The following is a 23817-nucleotide window of genomic DNA, read 5'->3' as shown; positions in this document are numbered from 1 at the left end:
CATCATCTCTGCAGTCATGAGATCATGATGCATCAGTCCGGTTTTTCATATTCCGATTGGCTATGATTGACTTCCACAATTTTCAGGCCCTAGGCCAACCCAGCCCAGCCTGGCAGATTAAAGTTATTTCACATTTGCTCTACACATTTGCTCTAAAAGGATGGATTTTCAGTGAAGTACAAGTACAGAAGTACACACATGGCACCTGATGAAGGCAACACGGCGAAATGCGTCGTGCTAAATAAAGCTGAAAAAATGAAGCATTAACTGAGTGAGTCCATCATCATTTGGAGTGTGCGGTTCCTTCCAAAGAGAAGCAGTGGGAAGGTTTATCTCTTTCTTATATGCATCATCTTGCCAAACCAGCACCTCCACCCTAGATGTGCACGAGAGCTTCCTATTTACATGTACAGAAGTGTTTATGTCAGCCACTCCCCTTCTGTACGTGAAACCACTTTTTCCAGGGTGGGTCATTTGAATACATTTCTATCCAGTGTCTTTGCAAAACAAATCTACAAAAAAGTTTATATTTATGTTGTGTAATTATCTATAAAGAAATACTATAGTTTCGTCCTCACTCCTGTATCTCACTATCAAACTGTGCATATCCACTCTTAGCGCCTAGCTCCCCCTTCACTGTAGCTTTTGACCTCGGTCACAGAGCATTGTATTTCTAAAGCCTGTACAAAATTAAAAATGGAAGTGTATTCCCGATCAGCAGCAGATCCGGAACGTGCTTCCGTGTTAAATCAGACAAGGGTGTCAAAAACCTGGCTTTACATTTTTCACACAATGTTAGGAAATAGGTCATAAATACAATTAACGATGGTAATGCTCTGTGACGGAGTCCTGAAGCTTCAGCTTCAGCAGGTCACTAATGGGGCTGATCCACTCTATAAATACAATATCAAAAAATCTACATTTCTCACATGTACTTTATCTCCAGGTAAAATGATTGAGACCACTGGTAACCAACTGCAATTCAAAGATTTATTCAAGCAATAAGCAATATGCACCAGGCATTTGCAATGATTGTATTATTGATTATATAGATCACTGTTTCTCAACCAGTTGTCCACAGACCACTAGTCCATCAAATTTCACAAAAATAAATATATAAATAGGCATAGGGTGTGGAAAAAAAATTGAAATCAAATATTGACTGCTTCATACAATTAATTTTGCACCAAAAATCAGCTACTGTTGGTGTATGACAGCGGTGCGGAACTATACAAATCCGGCTTTAAGATCATTCATGTAAAAACATATATATTATATACTACAAAATATATGTTGTGAGGAGATGGGATAGGCTGGTCCTTGAGGATTGTTTAAAATATATGCTAGTGGTCCAGTGCTCATAAGAGGTTGAGAATCACTGATGTACATGACAGCTAGAGTAACAGCAGTTTACAGTTTAGTTGTCAGCGATAGTCCTGTCCATCCAGGCACGCAGGTTAGGGACGTAGGCGAAAACATTAGGCTTGTTGGTAAGGCAACCTTTCTCCATAAAGGAGGTCACACCAACCAGGGTCCAGGGTCCATTCTTCTTCTTACACACCAGGGGTCCACCAGAGTCACCCTGAAACAACAAGCAGTTGTGTTTACATTGCTTCTCATGTCTAAATGTTTACTTCCACCATCTTGTTGTTTAGCTATGGCATCTTTATGTTTTCCTCTTTTCTTTTTTTTCTTTCATTGATGTCTGTGTCACTCACTTTGCAGATTCCAGATCTAGCACCTCCAGCACAGATCATCCGACTGGTGATGTGATTGCCCCAGTAGTTACTACGATCACACTTATCGATGATAGGCAGACAAACTTGCTGGAGCTTGAGAGGGTACTCAGGAGCTGAAAGAAATACACACAAGTCAATGTTTAGGTTCAAGCTCTTAGACACCTCCATGTGTCACTGAGACTGGGGGGTAACAGCGTTACTGTAACAGAATACTTTTGTGGGTAACGGAGTAACCTAGCGCGTTAGTTTAGCAATTGGGGTACTTTGTTACTAGTTACGTTTTCAAATAAGTAATCCGTTAGTGTTTAAAAAGATGTCCCTGACATCAATGTTGCAATTTCCTTCCCTTGCGCAACGGAATCTCTGGTGTGTGCAGCGTGCAGCCTGGAGTCTCCCCACACAGCTGCTGTGGCCTTTCATCATGAAGTTTAAATATAAAAACGTAGAAATTAAACAAATATGTTTTGCTCAGCATCAGCTATATAGCTTCAGTTAACTTGGCATATGCTTAAATTTTTTATAAGATGATCGGATCATCTGTGATAGCACGTTTTTGAAACATCGGATTTTCGTTTTGCGCTGCTGTCTCGTTAAACCCAGCTGGGTGAATATCCTTATTGATTGATTGATTGATTGAATACTTTATTCAGAAGTTTGCACAGAAAAAGCACATCGAAGTACAGTTTACAATACACGGTCAACTAAAATGGATTGCCCAGGAAAGCCACAATGGCTTGTTTCAAATGGGACCCTCACTTTTTATGGAGAATTCATGGAGACAATAAAAGATAGACAGATATACACTAACCTCAAACCAATTTCACCACGTAAACGCTACGTTCATGTTCACTGCATTAAAGTAAACTACAAGCAAGTTACATGTCCACGTAATGTTACAGGCTTTACAGGCTTATTTGGTTTCCAAAATGCTTACTGTTGTATACTCCGTTGTGCCTTATTGTTTATGTTGCCCAAAAGCACAGATCTGTAAGCTGTCTACACGTCATGACGCGGTGCTTTGATAGCTTATGTCTGTTATTTTGGGTAGGTAGGCGATGCACATTACGCATCGTAGCAATGTATCTGGTTTGAGAGGCTATGCTTTTTGTAAACTTAGTAGCCTATAGATTATAGCTGGCAGTTGTCACAATATTATGATTATATGAGTATTATAATTAATGTCTTTATTGATTATTAATATTATTATTGATATTAAATGAATACTGAGGGTAGCACTGTGTAAGGATAAATGTAACACAAATAACATGTCGTTTTGTAATATTGATGTCTTGAAAATGGGTTTTAAATGTCGGTAAAGTAAAAGTAATCCAAAAGTATTCTAACAAGTTACTTTTCTCAGTGTGTAATCCTGAAACCTAACAGATTATTTTTTAAAGGCAGTAATCCTGTAAACTAAAAGGTTACTTTAAAGTTACCCAACACTGATTATAGCGGTATTATATTGGTAGTTCTGACGAAGCAAACTGATTGGCTGAAATAACTCTCTAGTCTACTGCATGTCATGCCTAATCAAAATATAAAAATCTGCTGTGCTGATCAGACGGAACATTTGCATTTCTATTGAATATCTTAAATACAATGGGATTGAGCTAACAGTTAAGTATTGTTTCTCTATGTGTCCAGTCTGAGAAAAGTTGTCTAGCGTGGCTGAGTAAACAAGGACTCTGTCTGTCTCTGTCAGACGGACCCCATGTATTTCCAGGATAACAGAGATAACACTTTCAGAAAGGTTGTTATTTAAAGAGAGAAATGTCCCACAATATGAATACATTTTGATGTTTTATTTTGATGGTTACTTTTTTATAATCACAATATTACACTTGAGGATGTGCTTTACCTAGTCTATTATTGGAACTTCAGTGATGCTTGCCAGTGATGCTTGACCGCATCACTGGCGTCCCAATAATCACGGTAAAGCACACCCTCTCCTGTAATATTACTTAATTAAATCATCTTGAAGCTTTGCAGTTTTTACAGTTATATTCTGAACAAGAGGTTTCAAACTGATATAATAATTGACAATTGTTGATTGATCCTATTCTAAATGTTGAAAATGAATCTGCTCTATTAGTTTGCTCTGCCTACTTGGCAAGTAGGCTACTCAGTAGCCTACTTGCCCGGTGTATATCCTACTCTATGCTAAATGATTGAAAATGACTGGTAGAACAGTCCAGTCACTGATGGAAGGAAAGTGTGTTTCCTGTCATTCACTTACGTTCGTAGCGGGTCTGGCCCCACCCAGTGGCCACACACTTCATGCCACCATAGTTGTCACAAGACTCAGCCACACACACAGAGGACACATTCTCGTTCATCTTGGCAGGTTTTTTCAGCTTGATCAGTGCGATGTCATAGTCATCAGTTTTGTCTCTCCAGTTGGGGTGATTGAAGACCTACCAGGGAAATTACATATTGAGTTTAACTGTTAGGAGAGATGTGTAAAAGGCTAGTTGTTGTTGCTTGTTGATTTAATGTCTGGCTTCAACCAAAATGGAAACCCCAAAACCAAAAGTTTTTACGCACGCACGCACGCACACACACACAGTGGATAGCATTTATCAGTTTACATTTTTACACATTTCAATTAATTTATCATTAATTTTTCAGTCTCAACAGTATACTATCAAAAAAGCAAAAATCTGTACATTGAAACTATACAAACTATAGGATACCAGCTCTACAAATTACCTGGCATCTGTCTACAGTACATAACATGGTAAATTACATTTTAGCCTTTGGATAAGCCTGCAAGGTCTTCTAGGCTAGGGCAAGTGCTACGGGCTAAGGTGGAGTCTGAAGAGGTGAGTCAGATTACGGCTGAAGATTGGGAGTGAGTCTGCAGTTCTAACTGCAATGGGGAGTTCGTTCCACAGTTTGGGAGCCAGAAGGGAGAAGAGTCTGGGATGTGTGGAATGTTGTCCCGGATGTTTTAGGGAAGGTTCTGACAGCTTCCCTGTGTTAGCTGATTTGAGTGAGCTGGAGGGTTGGATCAGGCTTTGAAGATAATGGGGGTGCCATACCTTTGGTTGCTTTGTAGGCCAACATCAGTGTTTGTACTCTGTGTGGGCAGCAACTGAGAGCCAAGAATGGGGGAGACATGTGAACATTTTGGCTGGCTGAAGACCAAGTGTCCCGCGGCATTCTGGATCATTTGCACATGCCGGGAGGCCAGTAATGAACGAGTCACAGCAGTCGAGTTTTGATATAACTGATGTCAGGATAAAGAGCTGGGCTGACTCCTGGGTGAGGAAGGGTCTGATCCTTCGAATGTTATAGAGTGTAAAAATCATTTTGGGCCAAAACAGCAACTTCAATGATAAATGTAGGTCTGATAATGATAACATGTATCTTAAAATCATGTATACTTTACATTATTCCCCACCATTTTCCATATTATACTTTAACATTGAGCTGCCCACATTGTTTAGCTGCCCTGCCCACTGGACCTGTATCCGTCTGGAGGAAGAACACATACTGTAGGAAATGGCCAAACCCCCGAAAGGAGCTTTTTTCTAGTCTTATAAAACAGACTCAGAGCACCTACCTTTTTAATCTCAATCTTCTGATTTTTTATTTTGTTTTTGTTCTTCTGTTTTTTGTTTTCGCGGTCGTGCAGACCCAGGATTACACGGTGAGATTTACTGAAAAAATGGTTACAAATAAAATATGATGGTGAGTTACTTAATTCAAAATGAATGAGTGAGTGAGTAATTGAGTGAGTGAGTACACATTGGCCCTCATGTGCAGACCAAATAATGGGCATTCGGCGAGATCACCGCAACTTTCGGCATTTATCAATATATCCTGACGCTACACCCATTTGTTCCATCCTAGACATGCGGAGCAGCATTGTTTCACCGTCTGACAGGCATCTGGACATATGCTATGATATATATTTGTGATTTGTTCTATCCATCTTAGTCAACAAAACAGTTATTGTATTTTAGTCATATATACATATACATCTTGTACCTGGTGATCTGACAGTGGGCAGCAGTCACAACCCACTTCTTGCCGATCAGTGATCCACCACAGAAATGATGAGAGCCCGACTTGGGCTGAAATCACATTTGTTTCATTAGCAACAGTAGGATTTATGTAACTTAGAGTGTTTATGAAATGGCAAAACATCTTCCCTTTCTTTCATCCACCTACTCCCACCCACCCGCATGCACGCACCTACAGTATGCATGAATGCACACTTATGAACACAGACACACACACACACACACACACACACACACACACACACACACACACACACACACACACACGCACACACGCACACATGCACACGCACACACAAAGGAAACCTTTTTTGTTCAATTATATGTCATAGTAAAGAAAATACACATGGAGTGAATGCACTGTCCAGTCTATTAGTGACATGTGGATAATGAAATGTTAAATATAAACAGCGTGTTGTATAATGTACCTGCAGGGAGGCCTGCCAGGGCCAGGAGTGAGGTACAGCCTCCTCACCGTTGACGATACCTAATCCATCACTGGTACATCCTGCAGGGACTTTTGGTGTTTTGGCAGGAACACCACAGTCTGAAGAACGCACACACACACACAGAGGGGTGGATTTAGCAATTGTGGGGCTCCAAGCAATGCTCAACTTAATGGGAACCCACTAAACAAAAAGTAATAAAATACAGAGAGAGTGTGATAGCCACAGTGGCATATCCTTGTTGATTATATGATGACATAGAGGGATTTTTTTTTTGCTGCGTGTGTATTGTTGTTGTAGCCTACCTGCATGTTTAAGGTGCACATATATATGAGAAATGTCATCAACACACCAGTCCTCTCTGTCTTGTCTGTCTTGTCTGTCTGTCTGTCTGTCTGTCTGTCTGTCTGTCTGTCTGTCTGTCTGTCTGTCTGTCACGCACGCACGCACGCACGCATGCACGCACGCACGCACGCACGCACGCACAGACAGACAGACAGACAGACAGACAGACAGCATTTATCATTTTACACATTTCAATTAAGTTCTGCTCATGTAAACAATAAATCAGATCATACAAAGTAACTTAGTAGTCTTCTCAGATGCTAACTCTTACTCAAGTAATTATTGTGGTGTCTTTACTTCTACTTGAGCCATTATTATTTTAAAGAAACAAGGCCTTTAATAGAGAGCAGTTTTTGGCTTCTCTACCCACCTGTGTCTGTGGCTCCGTTGCCAACAACCACTTCTTCAGGGGAACGCACATAGACTGCTGATGTCAGGTGTGAGCCTGTTGAAAACATGGAGAGTACCAGTCAAAGCTGAGCAATGCAAAAAAACATGTAACTCAGGTCCGTTTTATTAAAATTAGAGTTTTTATGAGTGTGTTTATACATGCACGCACGCACGCACGCACTCACTCACACACACACACACACACACACACACACACACACACACACACACACACACACACACACACACACACACACACACACACACACACACACACACACACACACACACACACACACACACACACACACACGGAAAAAAAACACTTCATTACTGCTGTTTGAAATCAATTCATTCAACCTACTGTATAGTTTGAAGGGTGAAGATACTGCAGCATGACACACACACAGCTTTTGTAAACACATTACAACATTACAGAACATTAACTTCTTGAGCCTCTGGTAACACCCACCCATAAAACAAACATGGGCAAATTCTCCTTCTAAAGCACTGCCACCCAAGTGTGGATCCATCCCTCAAAAATCTTTGGTGCTATATGTTGATGAATTGAATACCTCGGACCCCAATGGAAACAAGACCACATGGATTTTTTTTTTGTTATCCTTTGACTGTACTCGTGCTGTTTTTGCATTTTGCATTTGTGTCTTATAAAATATTCACTCAATCAATCAATCAGCCTATTTTAAACTTCATATGACAGTTTCTCACAAAATTAAGCCATTATTATTTTAAAGAAACAAGGCCTTTAATTGAGAACAGTTTTTGGCTGCTCTACCCACCTGTGTCTGTGGTTCCATTGCCAACAACCACTTCTTCAGGGGAACGCACATAGACTGCTGATGTCAGGTGTGAGCCTGTTGAAAACATGGAGAGTACCAGTCAAAGCTGAGCAATGAAACTAACATATATACATACTAAACTATCAAGAAGCATTGCAGTTCTGAGCAAAGCAAAGCACCTTTTGGACTATAAATCACTCCGCATGCTCTACTGTTCCCTGGTTTTACCATATCTAAATTACTGTTCAGAGGTTTGGGGAAATACATCTTCACTTCAGGCAATAATTATACTTCAAAAAAGAGCTATAAGAACAATACATAAAGCTGGATATTGAGATCATACGAATATATTATTTTAAAATTCAAATCTCTTAAAATTCAGGGATATTATAGAATATAAAACTGCCCTTATATAATGTACAAAGCTAGGAATAATCAACTCCCTGGAAATATCCAGGTGATGTTCTCTGATAGAGAGGGGGGCTATAAGTTAAGGGGGGAGTTAAATTTCAAAACTCAAGGTGCTCGGACGACATTGAAATTGTTCTGTATATCAATATGTGGAGTTAAGCTATGGAACAGTATGAATGTGGAGCTCAAGCAGTGTTCAAATGTGATCCGGTTTTAAAGAATATGGGTGTGTGTGTATATATGTGCATGTATACATATATAGACAGTATGATTGATGACAATATATTTAGAATATAATTATAGAATATGTAAATACTTGTACGTTTATTATGTATGTGAATTACTTTATTTAATTATCTGCTTAATTTGAAAGATTTGGTTTATTTAAGGGTATACTGTACCATGTGGGTATATGAAAAAGAATGCGATGACGCTGAAGTAAGCGGAACGAAGGGGTAGGATTAAATACGTTTTATAATTCATCCTACTCCTTTTTGGACATGTAGAATTGTAGTTTTGTTGTTGCCTGAGAGGCTGTATTGCATTTCTTTTTTTATCATATTGCATTTTTTTTTAACTGTTGCCTAATTTTAACATGTTCAAAATAAAGATATCATTCATCATTCATTCATCATTCAAAAGGTGGGAAAAAATTGGTCCAAGTACATGTAACTAAAAATAGGAGAGTTTAACCCATTAAAACCAGGAAGGCATCTGTGTCATTTTAACCAATATTTTATACTTTGGCTTTTCAAAAATAGCTGAAATACAAGCTCAAAGCGTGTCACTTTGTGCCGTGTTATGCGCTTGTCGATCTGCTATATTAGAAAAATCATGAAAATGTGTCCCTGGAACAAAATGTTTTGAGATGGGGTTCAGCGGACAAATACACAAAATGTTAGGGGTCCTTGACATGAAAAAGTTTGAGCAGCACTGATATAGCAACATACGTTTTTCAGCAAACTGTTAGGATTTAGAAGACATTTTGTAGAATCGGCCTTAATGGGTTAAGTTGTTTTTAAACGGCAAGACCACTTCTGTAGAGGTTTGGGTTGTTTTCTTACCTTGTTATGATCTATAACTACATATCATTTTGGGGGTCCTTGACATGGAAAGGTTGGAGCACCACTGATATAGCAACATACTGTTAGAAATATTAAATTATATTTTCAATGAGTCACTGAGGTTATTTTACGTAATGTATCAATAGCACAGGCATAGCACATAGTAAGGTTGATTGAAATAATACACTGCTCAAAATAATTAACACTTTGATCCCTTAATTATTTTGAGCAGTTTTTGTTAGCAGTATATACACAGTTCATGAAAACTCAAAATAATTAAGGGGGGAATAATAACACAGTCTAAATCCTTCACAAGTCCACACCAAGCCAAATTTAGGCCTAATGTCTGAATTAAGTGAATAATAGTGAAGTTATACTGTACCTGAGTTACAGACCAAAAAGAAAAGTATCCAGATTTTCTCCATGTCTGAAGGCTCCCAGGACAGCTTCTGGACCTGGTGTTGGTGCTGTTGTCCAGACTGTAGTATTTCTCTTATAGCTCTGTTGTGACTGTAGTCTTCACTGAACAAGCATTTCTCTTATATAGCTCTGTAAGAGCCCTTTCTTCTTTGACGCGGTTTGACCTAGTTTTTACCTAGTTTTTCAGAAGCTAGGTCAAGACAGTTCTCACAGAAAGGTAAGGGGCTGGGTGTGAAAATCTGACGACAAGAGTGAGGGGGTGGGAAACTGTGTCACAGTCCCATTTACATTTACCCTTAAACTGGCTCACCCAGCAACCCAGTGTCACCTACGCTCTTTGCCATTGCCCTTGAGCTGCGAGCGGTTGGGATTTGCAGGGAACGAGCATTTCATTCAAATAGGTGACAACTGTCATAAATTAATTTTATACGTGACATACATACTTGTGTTTGTCTCAGACCCTGAGCAGTCTCTTCCATCCTTATTTAAAATTATTGATAAGTTGTTATCTATTTCAGGCTATAAGGGGAATTGGTCAAAGTCCTTCCTCTCACTCCATATTTTCCCAAATCCCTCTTTCAGTCGGTCTCCTTTGACTGGCTGTTTATTAGCATTTTTATGTTCGCTGGCTCCCGGGTTGCCAAATCATGTGCGTGAAACAAGCGCCGGTGTTGCCACATCCGCGAAACAAGCGGACCATTCTCATATCCCCCGATGGGTATGGTCTAGTGGGTATAATCCCTAACATTATGGCATGTTTGAGGCCCCGGATTCCAGTGTGTCCTTGCTTAAACTATCATGGGAAAAAAAGAATTAAAGGTTGAATTTACTGAAGAATATTGGATAAACATTCAATTCAATCATCTGTCAAGATAAAAGATGTCAAGAGAACATAGTACAAGATTAATTCAATCTAACATCTTTAATATATTGGATGCCATCTAGGCTGTATAGGGTGGGTTTTATTAATGGCCCTGACTGTACTTTAGTACAGAAGCTGCCCAAAAATTCAGGAATTCTCATCTGCTACATTTGAAAATTGGAAGGATATCAGGTTTGGAAATCCCCTTTTCCTCCAGTCTGTTTATTTTGGGTTACCCTGCTATGTTGGGTGATGTACTGTATATAAACTTTTAGCCGATTGGAATCATTCTGCTCTCATGTTGGGAGGAGGCTCCTGGTAAAGGAATGGAAAGTTACCTCTGCACCAGTGACCTCTCTTAGCCAGTTGGCTGCTTGAAATGGGGGCAGTATCATCTTTATGTGATGAGGGTCTCATGGTGTTTCTGGCTTTCGAAAACAATAATTTACTGGATATGTCTTACAGAAGATTATTGTCTCCGCCAGGCCGAAAGGCATGGCGAGAGAGTATGTTTTACCCCCTGTCCGTCCGTCCGTCCGTCCGTCCGTCCGTCCGTGTGTCTGTGTGTCCATCTGTCTGTGAACACCTAATCTCCGGCACCATTGGCCCGGTTGCTACGAAACTGTGCACACACACTCCCTGGATGCCAATTCAGAACCTCTGCCCCAAATCTTTTACATGGGCCTGTTATAGCGCCACCAGGAGGCCGATTTGTGCAAAACCCATTTGTTGATACTTCTCCTACAGATTTTATCCAAACATCATGCAAATCAGTACACATGATCTCTAGAGTCATTTGATCAACACGGATCTGTCCGATTTTCCATATTCCATCCTCATTGCCTAAGGTTGGCTTCCAAAGTTTGCAGGATTGGTCCATTTTGAACAAAAAGCCTCAAACTATGCACACAGCTTGCGATTACCATGAAATTTCACACGCACATTCTCACTATGCCGAGGAAGAAATGCCACCCTTTTCACATTGGCCACCAGCAGGTCTAATTTAGCAAAACACATTTTTGGAACAAAATGCCTCAAATCATGAATGCAGCGTCTGCCGTGAAAGACCTAAGAATAAATGGCACCCTTTTCACATTGGCCTATTATAGCGTCACCAGGAGGCCAGAATAACATACCTGACCTGACAGAGACCTGTGCTCCGAGGAGCACTTTTTCTAGTTTTACTTGTTTTGTTTTTTTGTGATTGTGTTTTTGACCCACTCATGGGTCAGTGACGTAATGTCTGGAGAAGCGGGGTATATTCTAATTCTATTCTAATTCTATTCTATTCTAATTCTAAAAAGATTTCAAGGTGGCTCATATAGGCAAGTCAACATGAAGTAATTAGACTTTTGTCCAGGACGCTTCATATTTGTCACTAGGCTGCAGAAAGGAGGGTGTGGACAGTATGGCCCTCATTTATCAAAGTGGTGTAGATCCAATAATGGGCGTATGGCGAGATCACGCAATTGTAGGAGCCTGTGAGTTAATCAGGCCCTGGGTAGAGTGAAACATTAATTGTCCAATGTATATATCCTGCTCAGCTAAAATACTATTTGAATGGTGTCAGTATTAATGTTTGACTTTGACCATTGTATTGATAATAAATATAATCATGTAAAATACATACATTGTCACACCATTATCAAAAGGATTAATTGCACCAAAAAAAAGCCAGTAGCTTATTTCCATTGTGGTCCTTTCATATGTATGTATAAATGATGTGGTGATGCATGATGTGATGTGTATGTGTATATTTGCACGTTTAAAAGGAAACCAAGAAACAGTGGTAATGATGTGCTCAACTCCTAAGCGTGTGAAGAGTCACCACACGGTCTGCATAGCTGACCACAAGAGCGAGGGGGTGTATGTGTAATAATACACAAGTGGATCCGATAAGCCCCGTGCTCAGCACTGAACAGGAGGGAAAAGCATGAAGTGCTGCGTGATGATTAGGTTACTGCAGTGCAACTTAAGTGGGGAAAGGGTAGAGCTGTGCATGTGTTGAGTATTTTCGATCCCAAGAGCGGGCATTTAATACCAGTTTCCTAGAAAAGGCAGCTTAAAAAGGAAGAAGTCCAGGGTCCAGGTTTTAAGTCAAGCATCTTTTATTTCAGCCTGACTGGCCACTGCCATTAGTCTGATAAGCAGCGCGCAGTCACAAGTAAGAACAAAGCATTTATACAGAGTTCACCTTCTACCACAAGAGGAGGGGCTAGGTGGTTCAAGCCCGCCCCCACACATCATGTATTCTGACAGGGAAGTTGTCGAGCCGAGTCCCCGCCTACATCCTGGTATCACACATTTAGCAGTTATTACAGTGTAACAATCTTGTCTTATTTCTATTTATCAAACTTTACGTTTACACAAAGGCTGGTTTAGTATTTCTTGTTCAACATCTCTCAAGCTTTAGAATGAATCCACACACTTTAAACTTCATGGTTTCAAACAGCAGTTAGACATACATCAATAAAGCAACATGTACTCCAGACTGAATCCTTTCCTTGAATGACATTTCTCTTTGTTAACAGCACAAGTCATAGTTATCAGACTTTATTAATTTCAACCATAGCATATGTTTTCACACAGAATGAATAACCTTTAGGAATAACTTTGTTCCTTTCAACCACATACTGTAATCATCTTGACCTGGTTTTCATCCCTACCCATGTGTTGTCTGTGGCCAACTGCCTCCTCACCAGTGAACAATGGGATCTTGATTCATTCAAATTAAGACAAAAGAATGGCTTGTTGACTTGTTTTGGGTTCACACTTAAGACTGGTACCTTCTGCTCCAGAAGAAAAGGGCAGGAACTTCTGGGTGTGACTGATTGCATCAGACTTCAAATCTCTTCCTGCCCAGACCCCCACTCATTCCATTTGTTACCTCACCTGGGCTGCTAACTTCAGAATTCAGAATCATCCAGTACAGTGACACAATGTTAAATCAGATGTCTTACATATGAAATAGCATGTTCATGTTTGAAAGTTTACTTCACATGCATGCCAGACTGACTGCTGTGTACATCAACCTATATATCTCCATGGGATCAAAGGTGTGTGTACTGTGTGCGACTGTGCATTTAACGCCCAGGAATTGAACCTGGGTCTCCTGCGTGGAAAGCCAACATCTTAACCACTAGTTGCAATTAAGGATATTAGGCCTTTCGATCATCAGGCAGAGGCTTTGAGCCACGCTGCTACACGTGATCATAGATTCCTTCTTCATTGAGGTGAAAACATGCAATGTAATGTAATGTCCCTTATTAAAGCCTGTTGCGTAGCTGCTAGATTCCACTATGGAGTAGCCTATATGGCTTACTGGTAGAATGGCACAGCTAGGAGGGAAAGCGGGCGTACCAACGACGTAGACACACTGCAGTTAAAGGCAGCTCTCCACCGTACCGACGTCGGGGGCGGAAGGCATTGGAAATCGTCTTTTGCTGACAACCTGCCGACAATTGTAGATGGTGTCATCAGGTCGGGAGCTCTAGTCGAACGTCGATGGCCAACCGAACTTGATCGTCGGGTTTCGACTAGCTAGAGCCCGTAGATAGTCGCGGGGTGGTGAAGATGGTGAAGAGGGGGGACACTGTTTGGTCGTATTCTGGTTGTTAATGTCGTAAAATCGGGGCGTTTTGAGAATATTTAAGGGGTTTGTTATTTAAATGACGGTCGGTTTCAGCCGTGAGATCATCAAAGGACAGACCAAATGTACGCTAGGATTGGCTGTATAGGAACGCTTGATAAATCTCACTTGGCGCGTAAGCCGATACCTGGGCTCAATTTTAAGCTGGTTTGTACGCTCCATTGATAAATGAGGGCCTATGTGTCCCAGAGCCCCATCAGCCAGGGGGTGTGTATGTGTCCCAGAGCCTTGTGCCCCGGGCTGAATCCCCATGAGCCTGTGAGTTAATCAGGCCCTGGGTAGAGCGACCGCTTTGCAATGAGAAGGTTCAGGGTTTAGTCCCCAGATTCTCTGTGTTGTACAAATGGAACCCTTATGGGTCCATTTGGTCCACTCTCTGAGTTATACTGAGCATTTTACAGTATAGTTTGGGATATCAGAGATAAAAAAAAATGATATCAAATAGTGGTCTGTGACCTGATCATTAGGTCCACTATTTGATATTACTTTAGGTCCTAATCCATATCAAATTGGGCGTCCTCGAGGTCCTTGGCCCATGAATAAATATGTCTCATAGTCTCTCCTCATCGTGTGTGTGTTCAATTCAATCTTTATTTCAGACTCAAGGTCCATATCACAAACAGAATGACAAAAAAAAACAAACATGATAAATATAATTAAAAAGCAAAAAAAACGAAAGAAAAACATAAAAACAGTCCAACTCCAACTGCTCACAGTCTGTAGAGGCTGTTGCGCCAATGTCTCCAAATCATGGAAGAGAACCGAGTAGAACTCTTCTCTACACTCTTCTTGTGTGTGTGCCCCTCTTATAGTGGTAAAATGGTAGTCTGTGTGTATCACAGCTCACATTGATATCACAAAGCAGAACAACCTCTGGCCTTAAACCAATAGTCAATTTCTTTCCCAATATTGATTATCAAGCCCCTCTTATAGGACCTAGACAGCTTTGTCACCCATAGATGTACCCAGACAGTGTTGTTGTTGCATTGCTAGTTGCTTGTCCAGCATCAGGATAACATGATAAGTTTATTATAGGTTTTCAAAGGGGGATATCCTGCTCAGCTAAAATACTATTTGAATGGTGTCAGTATTAATGTTTGACTTTTACCATTGTATTGATAATAAACATACAGTACAGTAATTATGTAAAATGCATAGGCCTACATTGTCACACCATTATCAAAATGATAAATTTAACACACAAAAAGCCAGCAGCTTATTTCCATTGTGGTCCTTTCATATGTAGAGTATGTGTAAATTATGTAATGCATGATGTGATGTGTATGTGTGTATTTGCACTCAAGTTTGCACATCCAATGGTGCAATGTCCTTGTGCATGACAGTCCAAGCACCCATAGGTGCAAGAAAATGTCCACTTCCCCTTTATGGAAGATCTAAAAGAAACATAGGAACTGTTACTCTTAAGGTCTGTAGGTAACCCATACCATGCTATAGTTGCTGTGTGCATGAATGTACATTAATTGTCTCCGCCAGGCCGAAAGGCATGGCGAGAGAGTATGTTTTACCCCCTGTCCGTCCGTCCGTCCGTCCGTCCGTGTGTGTGTGTGTGTGTGTGTGTGTGTGTGTGTCATTCTGTCTTGTCTGTGTACAGCTAATCTCTGGCACCGTTGGCTTGATCGCAGCGAAACTGTGCACACACAGTCCCTGGATGCCAAAGCCAAACCTCTGCTCCAAATTTTTCACATGGGCCTTTTATAGCGCCACCAGGAGGCCGATTTGTGCAAAACACATTTTTGAACAGTACTCCTACAAATTTGGGCCAAAAATCCCCCAAATCGGTACACAGTATCTCTATAGTCATTAAAAGAAAGGGCTCATTTCAGATTTTTCATATTCCCTCGTGATTGGCAAAAATTGTCTTTCAAAGTTTGCAGGAGTACTCTGTTTCGAACAAAATGCCTCAAATCATGAACACAGCATGAAATTTCCGTGACATTTTGCACACACATTCCCATTAGGCCGAGGAAGAAATGCCATTTGAAAATGTTGCAATCAGCCTCATGGTGGCGCTGTAGCAGGCCGATTCGTGTTTTTACCTATAACTGCACCGATCAGTGTAAAACTTTGTATGCACACTCTCTAGAGGCCAAGGACAAACCTTTGCCCTGCATTTTTCACATTTGCCTTTTATAGCGCCACCAGGAGGCAGACTTATGTAAAACATTTTTTTTTTTTAAGCCTTATTTGATCCAAATTTCACGCAAATCGGTACACATGATCTCTATAGTCATGTACTCAAGACGGATCTGTTTGATTTTTCATATTCCATCCTGATTGGCTAACATTGACATGTAATGTTTGCAGGAGTGGCCCGTTTTGAACAAAATGCCGCAAATCATGAATGCAGCGTCCGATTACGGTGAAACTTTGAACGCACATTCACACTATGTTGAGGAACAAATGCCACCCTTTTAACATAGGCCTGTTATAGCGCCACCAGCAGGTCAAATTTAGCAAAACACATTTTTAGAACAAAATGCCTCAAATCATGCATGCAGTGTCCGATTGCCGTGGAAGGCCGAGGAATAAATGGCATCCTTTTCACATTGGCCTATTATAGCGCCACCAGGAGGCCATAATAACCTACCTGACCTGGCGGAGACTTGTGCTCCGAGGAGCACTTTTTCTAGTTGTCCAATGCTTCTCTTAAATCTGGAAACAGGTCAGTGGATATCCCCCTAGTTGTAGCGTGGTGGTGGTCTTGTAGCGTGGTCGTGAACATTACTGACTTTTGTAAAATAATTACAAAAGTCAGTTAATTTAATACAGAGTGATTCATTGTCAACGTGCACAGATAGTTTCTTTGTTCATAAACTCCACACCTTGTTACTTATGTAACTATTATAATAAGGAAAGATTGGACAGGGAGGCCATGCTGTTTCTAGACTCTCTTTTCTTGTTAAAGTAGAGAAAAGGAAACCAAGAAACAGGGTGATATGCTCAACTCCAAAGCGTGTGAAAAGACAAAGAGGCACCACACGCATAGCTGACCACAAGAGTGAATGTGTAATAATGTGTGCGTGTGTGTTTGTGTGTGTGTGTGTGTGTGTGTGTGTGTGTGTGTGTGTGTGTGTGTGTGTGTGTTTGTGTGTGTGTTTAGAAACCTGTGGCTTAAACCACCAGCTGATACTTGATGAGAAAGGCAAGAGACAGCAAGAGACAGGCAAAAAACAACTAAAGGTATGCAGTGTTTAAACAAATGTGTTCAAGTTAAGTACTTCTGCACACCGGCTCTCAATGCTCATGAGGCTGAACTTCTAGTAATGCAAAATAACAACAACAATAATAATAATAAAATGCAGCGAATGTGTTTCACTCAAACATATGGATGTAATCAGTTGTGTAGTGGAGACCTAATGGTTTTACCAGCACAGACTGTCACATCGTACATGTAAAATGCATTGACCTGACCTCCTCTCAGATGTAGTCCTGCTTATTTGTGTTGTGGCGCCACCTGGAGTATTACTGGTTGAATTGCACTCCCACTGACCCCAGGTAGTACTCTCTGTGGCCCTGAGTGACTTCAGGGCAACAATCCATTATTGGACTTTTAAACCAGCTAAAGGTTGTTATGCTGTCTAGGACAGTGTTTAACACATTCATTCAAGTTCAGTAGTTCTCCATACTGGCTCTCAATGCTGATGAGGCTGATTATTTATCCTCATGTCGATGTGATGTTTTTAGCTAAAGCAACCGTTACCAGATGTGTCTGTATCATTTAGCCTAAGATACATGATGTTTGTGTGTTTACCTCTTGCTTATCACTGTCAACTTATACTTTACTTAGCATCTTTACTTGGCCTTTACCACTCTTACTCCTTTACCATATTTACCTAACCTTTACCACTCTTACTCCTTTACCTAGCATATTTACCTAGCCTTTAACACTCTTAGCCCCCCAAATGTAACACTGAAGTGAACCTGATCTGTTGCTGATGTGAAACACAAACACACTTTATATTTTCTGTAAATAGTTGTGTCACAGTGTATAATATAAGTGTATATATAAAATATAATTGTACCACCCTGTCTTTACCATAGACATCTTCTTGGAACTTTTGGACTTTCTTGACAAAATGCGGCAGGAAGTAGTTTAGATCCTCTCTATGAATACAGTTTATTTACAGCAAATCAACTACACAGCTTCTCTAAGAAGAAGCAGCTCCAAGAAAAAGATATTGACCACTGGTACCTGCAATTCCAGGATTTATTCAGCAATAAGCATTTATCTGTTCAAACAAGCAGTGGTGGAAAAAGTACTCAGATATTTTACTTTAGTAAAAGTATCATGAATGTAGAAATACTGTTACAAGTAAAAGTCCGGAACTCTACATTTACTTGAGTGAAAGTACAAAAGTATTGGTATCAAAATGTACTTAAAGTACCCAAAGTAAAAGTACTCATTGTGCAGAATGTCAAGTTCAAAATATTTTAGAATATTTTGAAAATAGCAGATCTACAAGCTCACAATGTGTCGCATCGCGACACATTGTGAGCTTGTAGATAGCTATTTTCAAATGGCCAAAATATATATAGGGCTGAAGTGGGTAATGTATGTGTTGTGTGATAATAATCCAAATCTACAAAGTAACTAGTAACTAAAGATGTCAAATAATTGTAATGGAGTAAAAGTACAATATTTGCCTCTGAGATGTAGTGGAGTAGAAGTAAAAGTATTGAAAATTGGAAATGCTCCAGTAAAGTAAAAAAAACAACAACTTCAAAATTGTACTCAAGTACAGTACTTGAGTAAATGTACTTAGTTACTTTACATCACTGCAAGCAAGTTGCACATCAAGGACAAATACGCCCAGACATTTGCACAGATTGTATTATTGATTGTGTTGATGCCAACTAGAGTAACAGCTGTTTACACTTTAGTTGGCAGCCATGGTCTCGTCCATCCAATCACGCAGCACAATGATGCTGGAGTAAACACCAGGCATGCTGGTAGGGCAGCCTGGCAAGGCCCAGGAGGTCACACCAACCAGGGTCCAGGCTCCATCCATCTTACACACCAGGGGACCACCAGAGTCACCCTGAAACAACAAGGAGTTATGTTTAACCACTTACACCACAACACTTATTTTGAAAAGAGCAGATCTATAGACAGATTTCTTGTTTACCGACATTGAGACTGCACGTGCAGGTGCCTGTTTCATGTAATCAATTCACAACAGATCCCCAAACCTGTTGTTTTGGGGAGCGATGGTTTCAGTTCATTCAACCTTCTCTGTGTGTTGGCTAGTGAGACGCTCCTAGCGAGACATACTGTATATACTTCACCAGAACAGCTGACATACAAGCTCATAGCGCGTCGCGGATGCGACCGTTGTGAGCTTGGAGGTCTGCTATTCTCGTCCGTTCTCTGCACACGACACCTTTGCTCGGCGGAGCATAAATTAGGTTTGAGGGGATACAGCTCTGCGCGATCAAGCAGGCTCTAGTGCCGTGATCATAGAGCGCTCCCTCTGCGACTGGAGGTGCATGGGGTTTGGGGACAACTGCTTTGAGAAACGCTATAATTGTTTAGACACAAGTTGACACAACATAAACCAAGGTATATATTTCAAGAGGCGGAGATCTCCATATTGGGAGGAAAACAGTATCAGAAAGTTTGATGGGATGTATTACACGTTTGGCAACACATTTGGTTGTGAAGTGTAAGTATTCCTCTGTGTTTCATGTGTTCGCAAAGGCTTTCCAAACTCTAGTTCAGAGAGTCAGGACATCATCTAGAGATGCACAGGTTGAAAAGTTGTGAGACCGTCTTTCCGAAGCTCGGAATGCCATCCAAAGTGTACTTATCTCACCTACCCCTTTCTGAAGAAAAGTGTGGATGTTGGGAAGGAGTATGTATTTGCTCTTTACACTCACCTGGCAGGTGTCAGCTCCAGCAGCTCCGGCACAGAGCATCCGACTGGTGATCCGTCCAAGCCCGTAACTGTTGCACTTCGTGTCGCTGATGAGGGGCACACAAACCTGCTGCAGCTGGTCAGGGCTCCTGGGAGCTGTTAAAAATAATCAGAATTCATGTCGTCAAATGTCTTGCGCACACTGCCACTGACATTTACATTTACATTTGTTTTATTTTCTGAACAAGACGTTTAAAACTGATTGACAATTGCTGATGTTCTATATGTTGAATACATCTAAATCACTGTACTGGTACAATGGTCCAATCTATGGTTTAGGGATGAAAAGTGTGTTTCCTGTCGTTCACTCACGTCGGTGGCTGGTCCGGCCCCAGCCAGTGGTCACACACTCCATGCCATTAGCGAGGTTGTCACTAGTCTCAGGCACACACACGGGGGACACGCGGTCGTTCATCTGGGCAGGGCTTTGCAGCTTGATCAGTGCGATGTCATAGTCAGTAGTTGCGGCGTTGTAGTTGGGGTGACTGAAGACCTACCAGGGAAATCACATCAATTCACACATCAAACATCAATCAACCAATTGTTTTACAATCTGGAGCCACGAACATAAAAAGGTATGCCAAAAAAAAAACAAGCAGGTAATGGAGATGACTCTGATAACAAATATAACAAAAATAACACCATAATGTTATGTCATGTCATATAAAACAAACGGCCTACCTTTCCAATTGTCATTCTCTGGATTTGTGTGTGTGTTAAATTGTGCTGGCCCAGGACTACACGGTTTAGTGTACTGAAAATGTAAAGGAAAAAAAAATAAAATATATATATATATATATATATATATATATATATATATATATATATATATATATATATATTAGGGCTGGGACTCGATTAAAAAAATTTATCTAATTAATTAGAGGATTTGTAATTAATTAATCGCAATTAATCGCATTTTAATCGCATATCAATATTTGACCTGAAAACAGTGAAAAGCTATTTTTTCAAATGGATTTTGGCATACGTCTTTAAGTACATGTACTCTAGAACTGTACTTAAGTACAATTTTGAGGTATTTGCACTTGACTCTCGAGTATTTCCAATTTCTAATACTTTTACTTCTACTCCAGTAACTCCACTATATCTCAGAGGCAAATATTGTACTTTTACTCCATTACAATTATTTGAAAACTTTAGTTACTAGTTACTTTGTAGATTTCGATTATTATTATTATAAAACATGTGGTGGTAACCATGTGAAAATAGCCAATCTACAAGCGCAAGGCAATGTGAGCTTGTAGATCTGCTATTTTCCACCACTCGAGGCTGGTAGATTGTGTTGTTGTTACTGTTGTTTTATAGTAGTTTAATTAATTATTAATAAAAATCGCGCGCATGTGATCCGCACCGCATCATGCAACACCCCCACACCCCCACCCCCACCAGCGCACCGCCACCAACCCCCCTAAACGGGACAAACGCGCGCGTGGGGGGGGGGGCATCCATTACAGATTTTATGCCCAGCCAACATTATCAAGCAGTGCTCATGCACTGTGCTGGTTGCAGTCAACTTTGTTGTTGTCTAAGAAGTAAGAACCACGTCCTTTCCATAGAGTTAGGTTCAACTCCGCCGTCTAAAGAATAAAGATAACAGATGCGGTGTCGCATCGCCTTGACAACTTACTGTTCTGTCTGGAAGCGGATCACGTAATAAATGCTCTCATGTGTAATGAGAATAAAGACGTTTACAAGGTTTAACCCCATTACCAAATAAAAGGCTAATAAAACGTGGAAAGGATATTATAGCCTATAAGCCTTTTCTAATGAACATTGCGCACCTTTACCAAGGTAAAAAGATTATGAAATCCAGCATCCAAGTGGAACGCTGCTATCCGATTATGGACCAGAGCTTATTGATTACTTATTGATTAAATTAGTTATTTTTTGATTAATATATCACTGTCCTACATCGGAATGGGGAATAGATCTTCTGGACACAGCTTTCATCCACTATTAGTTTCCTCATCAGATGGTAATATTTATTAGGCTGTTGTGTGTGGCGTTCATGTGATCAATATACAGTAGAGTAGCCTACAGTAGACTATTAGCCTACAAATGAATACCGCGGCACGGACACTGAGGTGCGTCAGTCCCTCCGCAGTCTCATTAAGGCATGATAGCCTATTTTCATTATTACGTGACACTTTGGCTGAGATGGCCCGCTGGCAAACACACTGAGGGACCTTTTCAGCTCTAAATGCGACTCATAGCCTAGAAAATAAATAAAAAGCGGTGGAATCTATCTACATGAACATGTCTAAGCAATACATCGTTTGACATTTATTTTTTATTTTTTTATATATATGTGTTGACAAATGTTGGGCACATATATATTTTATTTGAGGTTTGCCACTGTTGTAATAGATTTTGGCATGAAGAATAAAGCATTCTAAAGACATACGCACATTTCAGCCCTGGTACGCCAGCCTCGGGGCTGACCTGAGAACGTGCGCACCTGACGCACAAAACACAGACCAAAAAATCTTTATGCATCAGGTGGATATGTACGACTTGTCCTAAATGCCGGTACGTACAAAATATGGTCGCAAATCCCTTTATGCATCCGGCCCAATGTCCTTGTGCATGACAGTGCAAGCACCCATAGGTGCAAGAAAATGTCCTCTTCCCCTTTAGGAAGATTTAAAAGTAACATAGGAACTGTTACACTTAAGGTCTGTAGGTAACCCATACCATGCAATAGTTGCTGTGTGCATGAATGTACATTCATTGTCCAATGCTTCTCTTAAATCTGGAAACAGGTCAGTGGATCTCCCCTAGTTGTAGCGTGGTGGTGGTCTTATAGCGTGGTTGTGAACATTACTGACTCTTGTAAAATAATTACAAAAGTCAGTTAATATTATACAGAGTGGCTCATTGTCAACATGCACAGATAGTTTCTTTGTTCATAAACTCCACAGTCCACACCTTGTTACTTATGTAACAATTATAATAATAAGTAAAGATTGGACAGGGAGGCGATGCTGTTTCTAGACTCTCTTTCTTGTTAAAGTAGAGAAAAGGAAACCATGAAACAGGGGTAGTGATGTGCTCAACTCCAAAGCGTGTGAAAAGACAAAGAGGCACCACACGCATAGCTGACCACAAGGGTGAGGGGGTGTATGTGTAATAGTGTGTGTGTGTGTGTGTGTGTGTGTGTGTGTGTGTGTGTGTGTGTGTGTGTGTGTGTGTGTGTGTGTGTGTGTGTGTGTGTGTGTGTGTGTGTGTGTGTGTGTGTGTGTGTGTGTGTTTGTTTAGAAACCTGTGGCTTAAACCACCAGCTGATACAGGCACTGCAGGACACACAAACTAAAACTTGATGAGAAAGACAAGAGACAGGAAATGTGTGCATGACATACAAATATAATACAACTATTATATTGTTTGGTTATTAATATCACATACACATGCAATGCAGCTGTTAGCAGCATTACTAAGCAGTGAAATTCCTCAACAGCATTGATAATTGTAAAAAAAAATAATAATAACACAAAAATGTGTTCAAGTTATGTACTTCTGCACACCGGCTCTCAATGTTCATGAGGCTGAACTTCTAGTAATGCAAAATAACAACAACAATAATAATAATAAAATGCAGTGAATTCGTTTCACTCAAACATATGGATGTAATCAGTTGTGTAGTGGAGACCTACTGGTTTTAGCAGCACAGACTGTCACATCGTACATGTAAAATGCATTGACCTGA

At 40.5% G+C, this 23817-nt stretch overlaps 1 protein-coding gene across 3 annotated transcripts in view; it reads right to left on the bottom strand.

The window, feature by feature from the left end:
• The window catches only part of LOC311044702 (chymotrypsinogen A-like), a 53297-nt gene that overhangs the window by 10359 nt on the left and 19121 nt on the right, over positions 1-23817 (bottom strand). The window contains exons 7-9 of one of the 3 annotated variants that reach the window (XM_084056453.1): positions 20403-20583; positions 20053-20186; positions 18726-19214 (exon numbers count right to left, since the gene is read on the bottom strand). In XM_084056453.1, coding sequence (XP_083912579.1) covers positions 19053-19214; positions 20053-20186; positions 20403-20583 — 477 coding nt within the window. In that variant the 3' untranslated portion in view covers positions 18726-19052. Of the gene's footprint in view, positions 1-1280; positions 1583-3975; positions 4154-5304; positions 5402-18725; positions 19215-20052; positions 20187-20402; positions 20584-23817 lie in introns of those variants that run through there. The other 2 variants (XM_084056454.1, XM_084056455.1) reach the window with 2 other exon arrangements.

The sequence above is a fragment of the Gymnoscopelus microlampas genome, assembly GCF_963454915.1.
Source record: "Gymnoscopelus microlampas genome assembly, chromosome: 5".
NCBI classification, from domain to species: Eukaryota; Metazoa; Chordata; class Actinopteri; order Myctophiformes; family Myctophidae; genus Gymnoscopelus; species Gymnoscopelus microlampas.
This window is presented reverse-complemented; position numbering and strand designations above follow the sequence as displayed.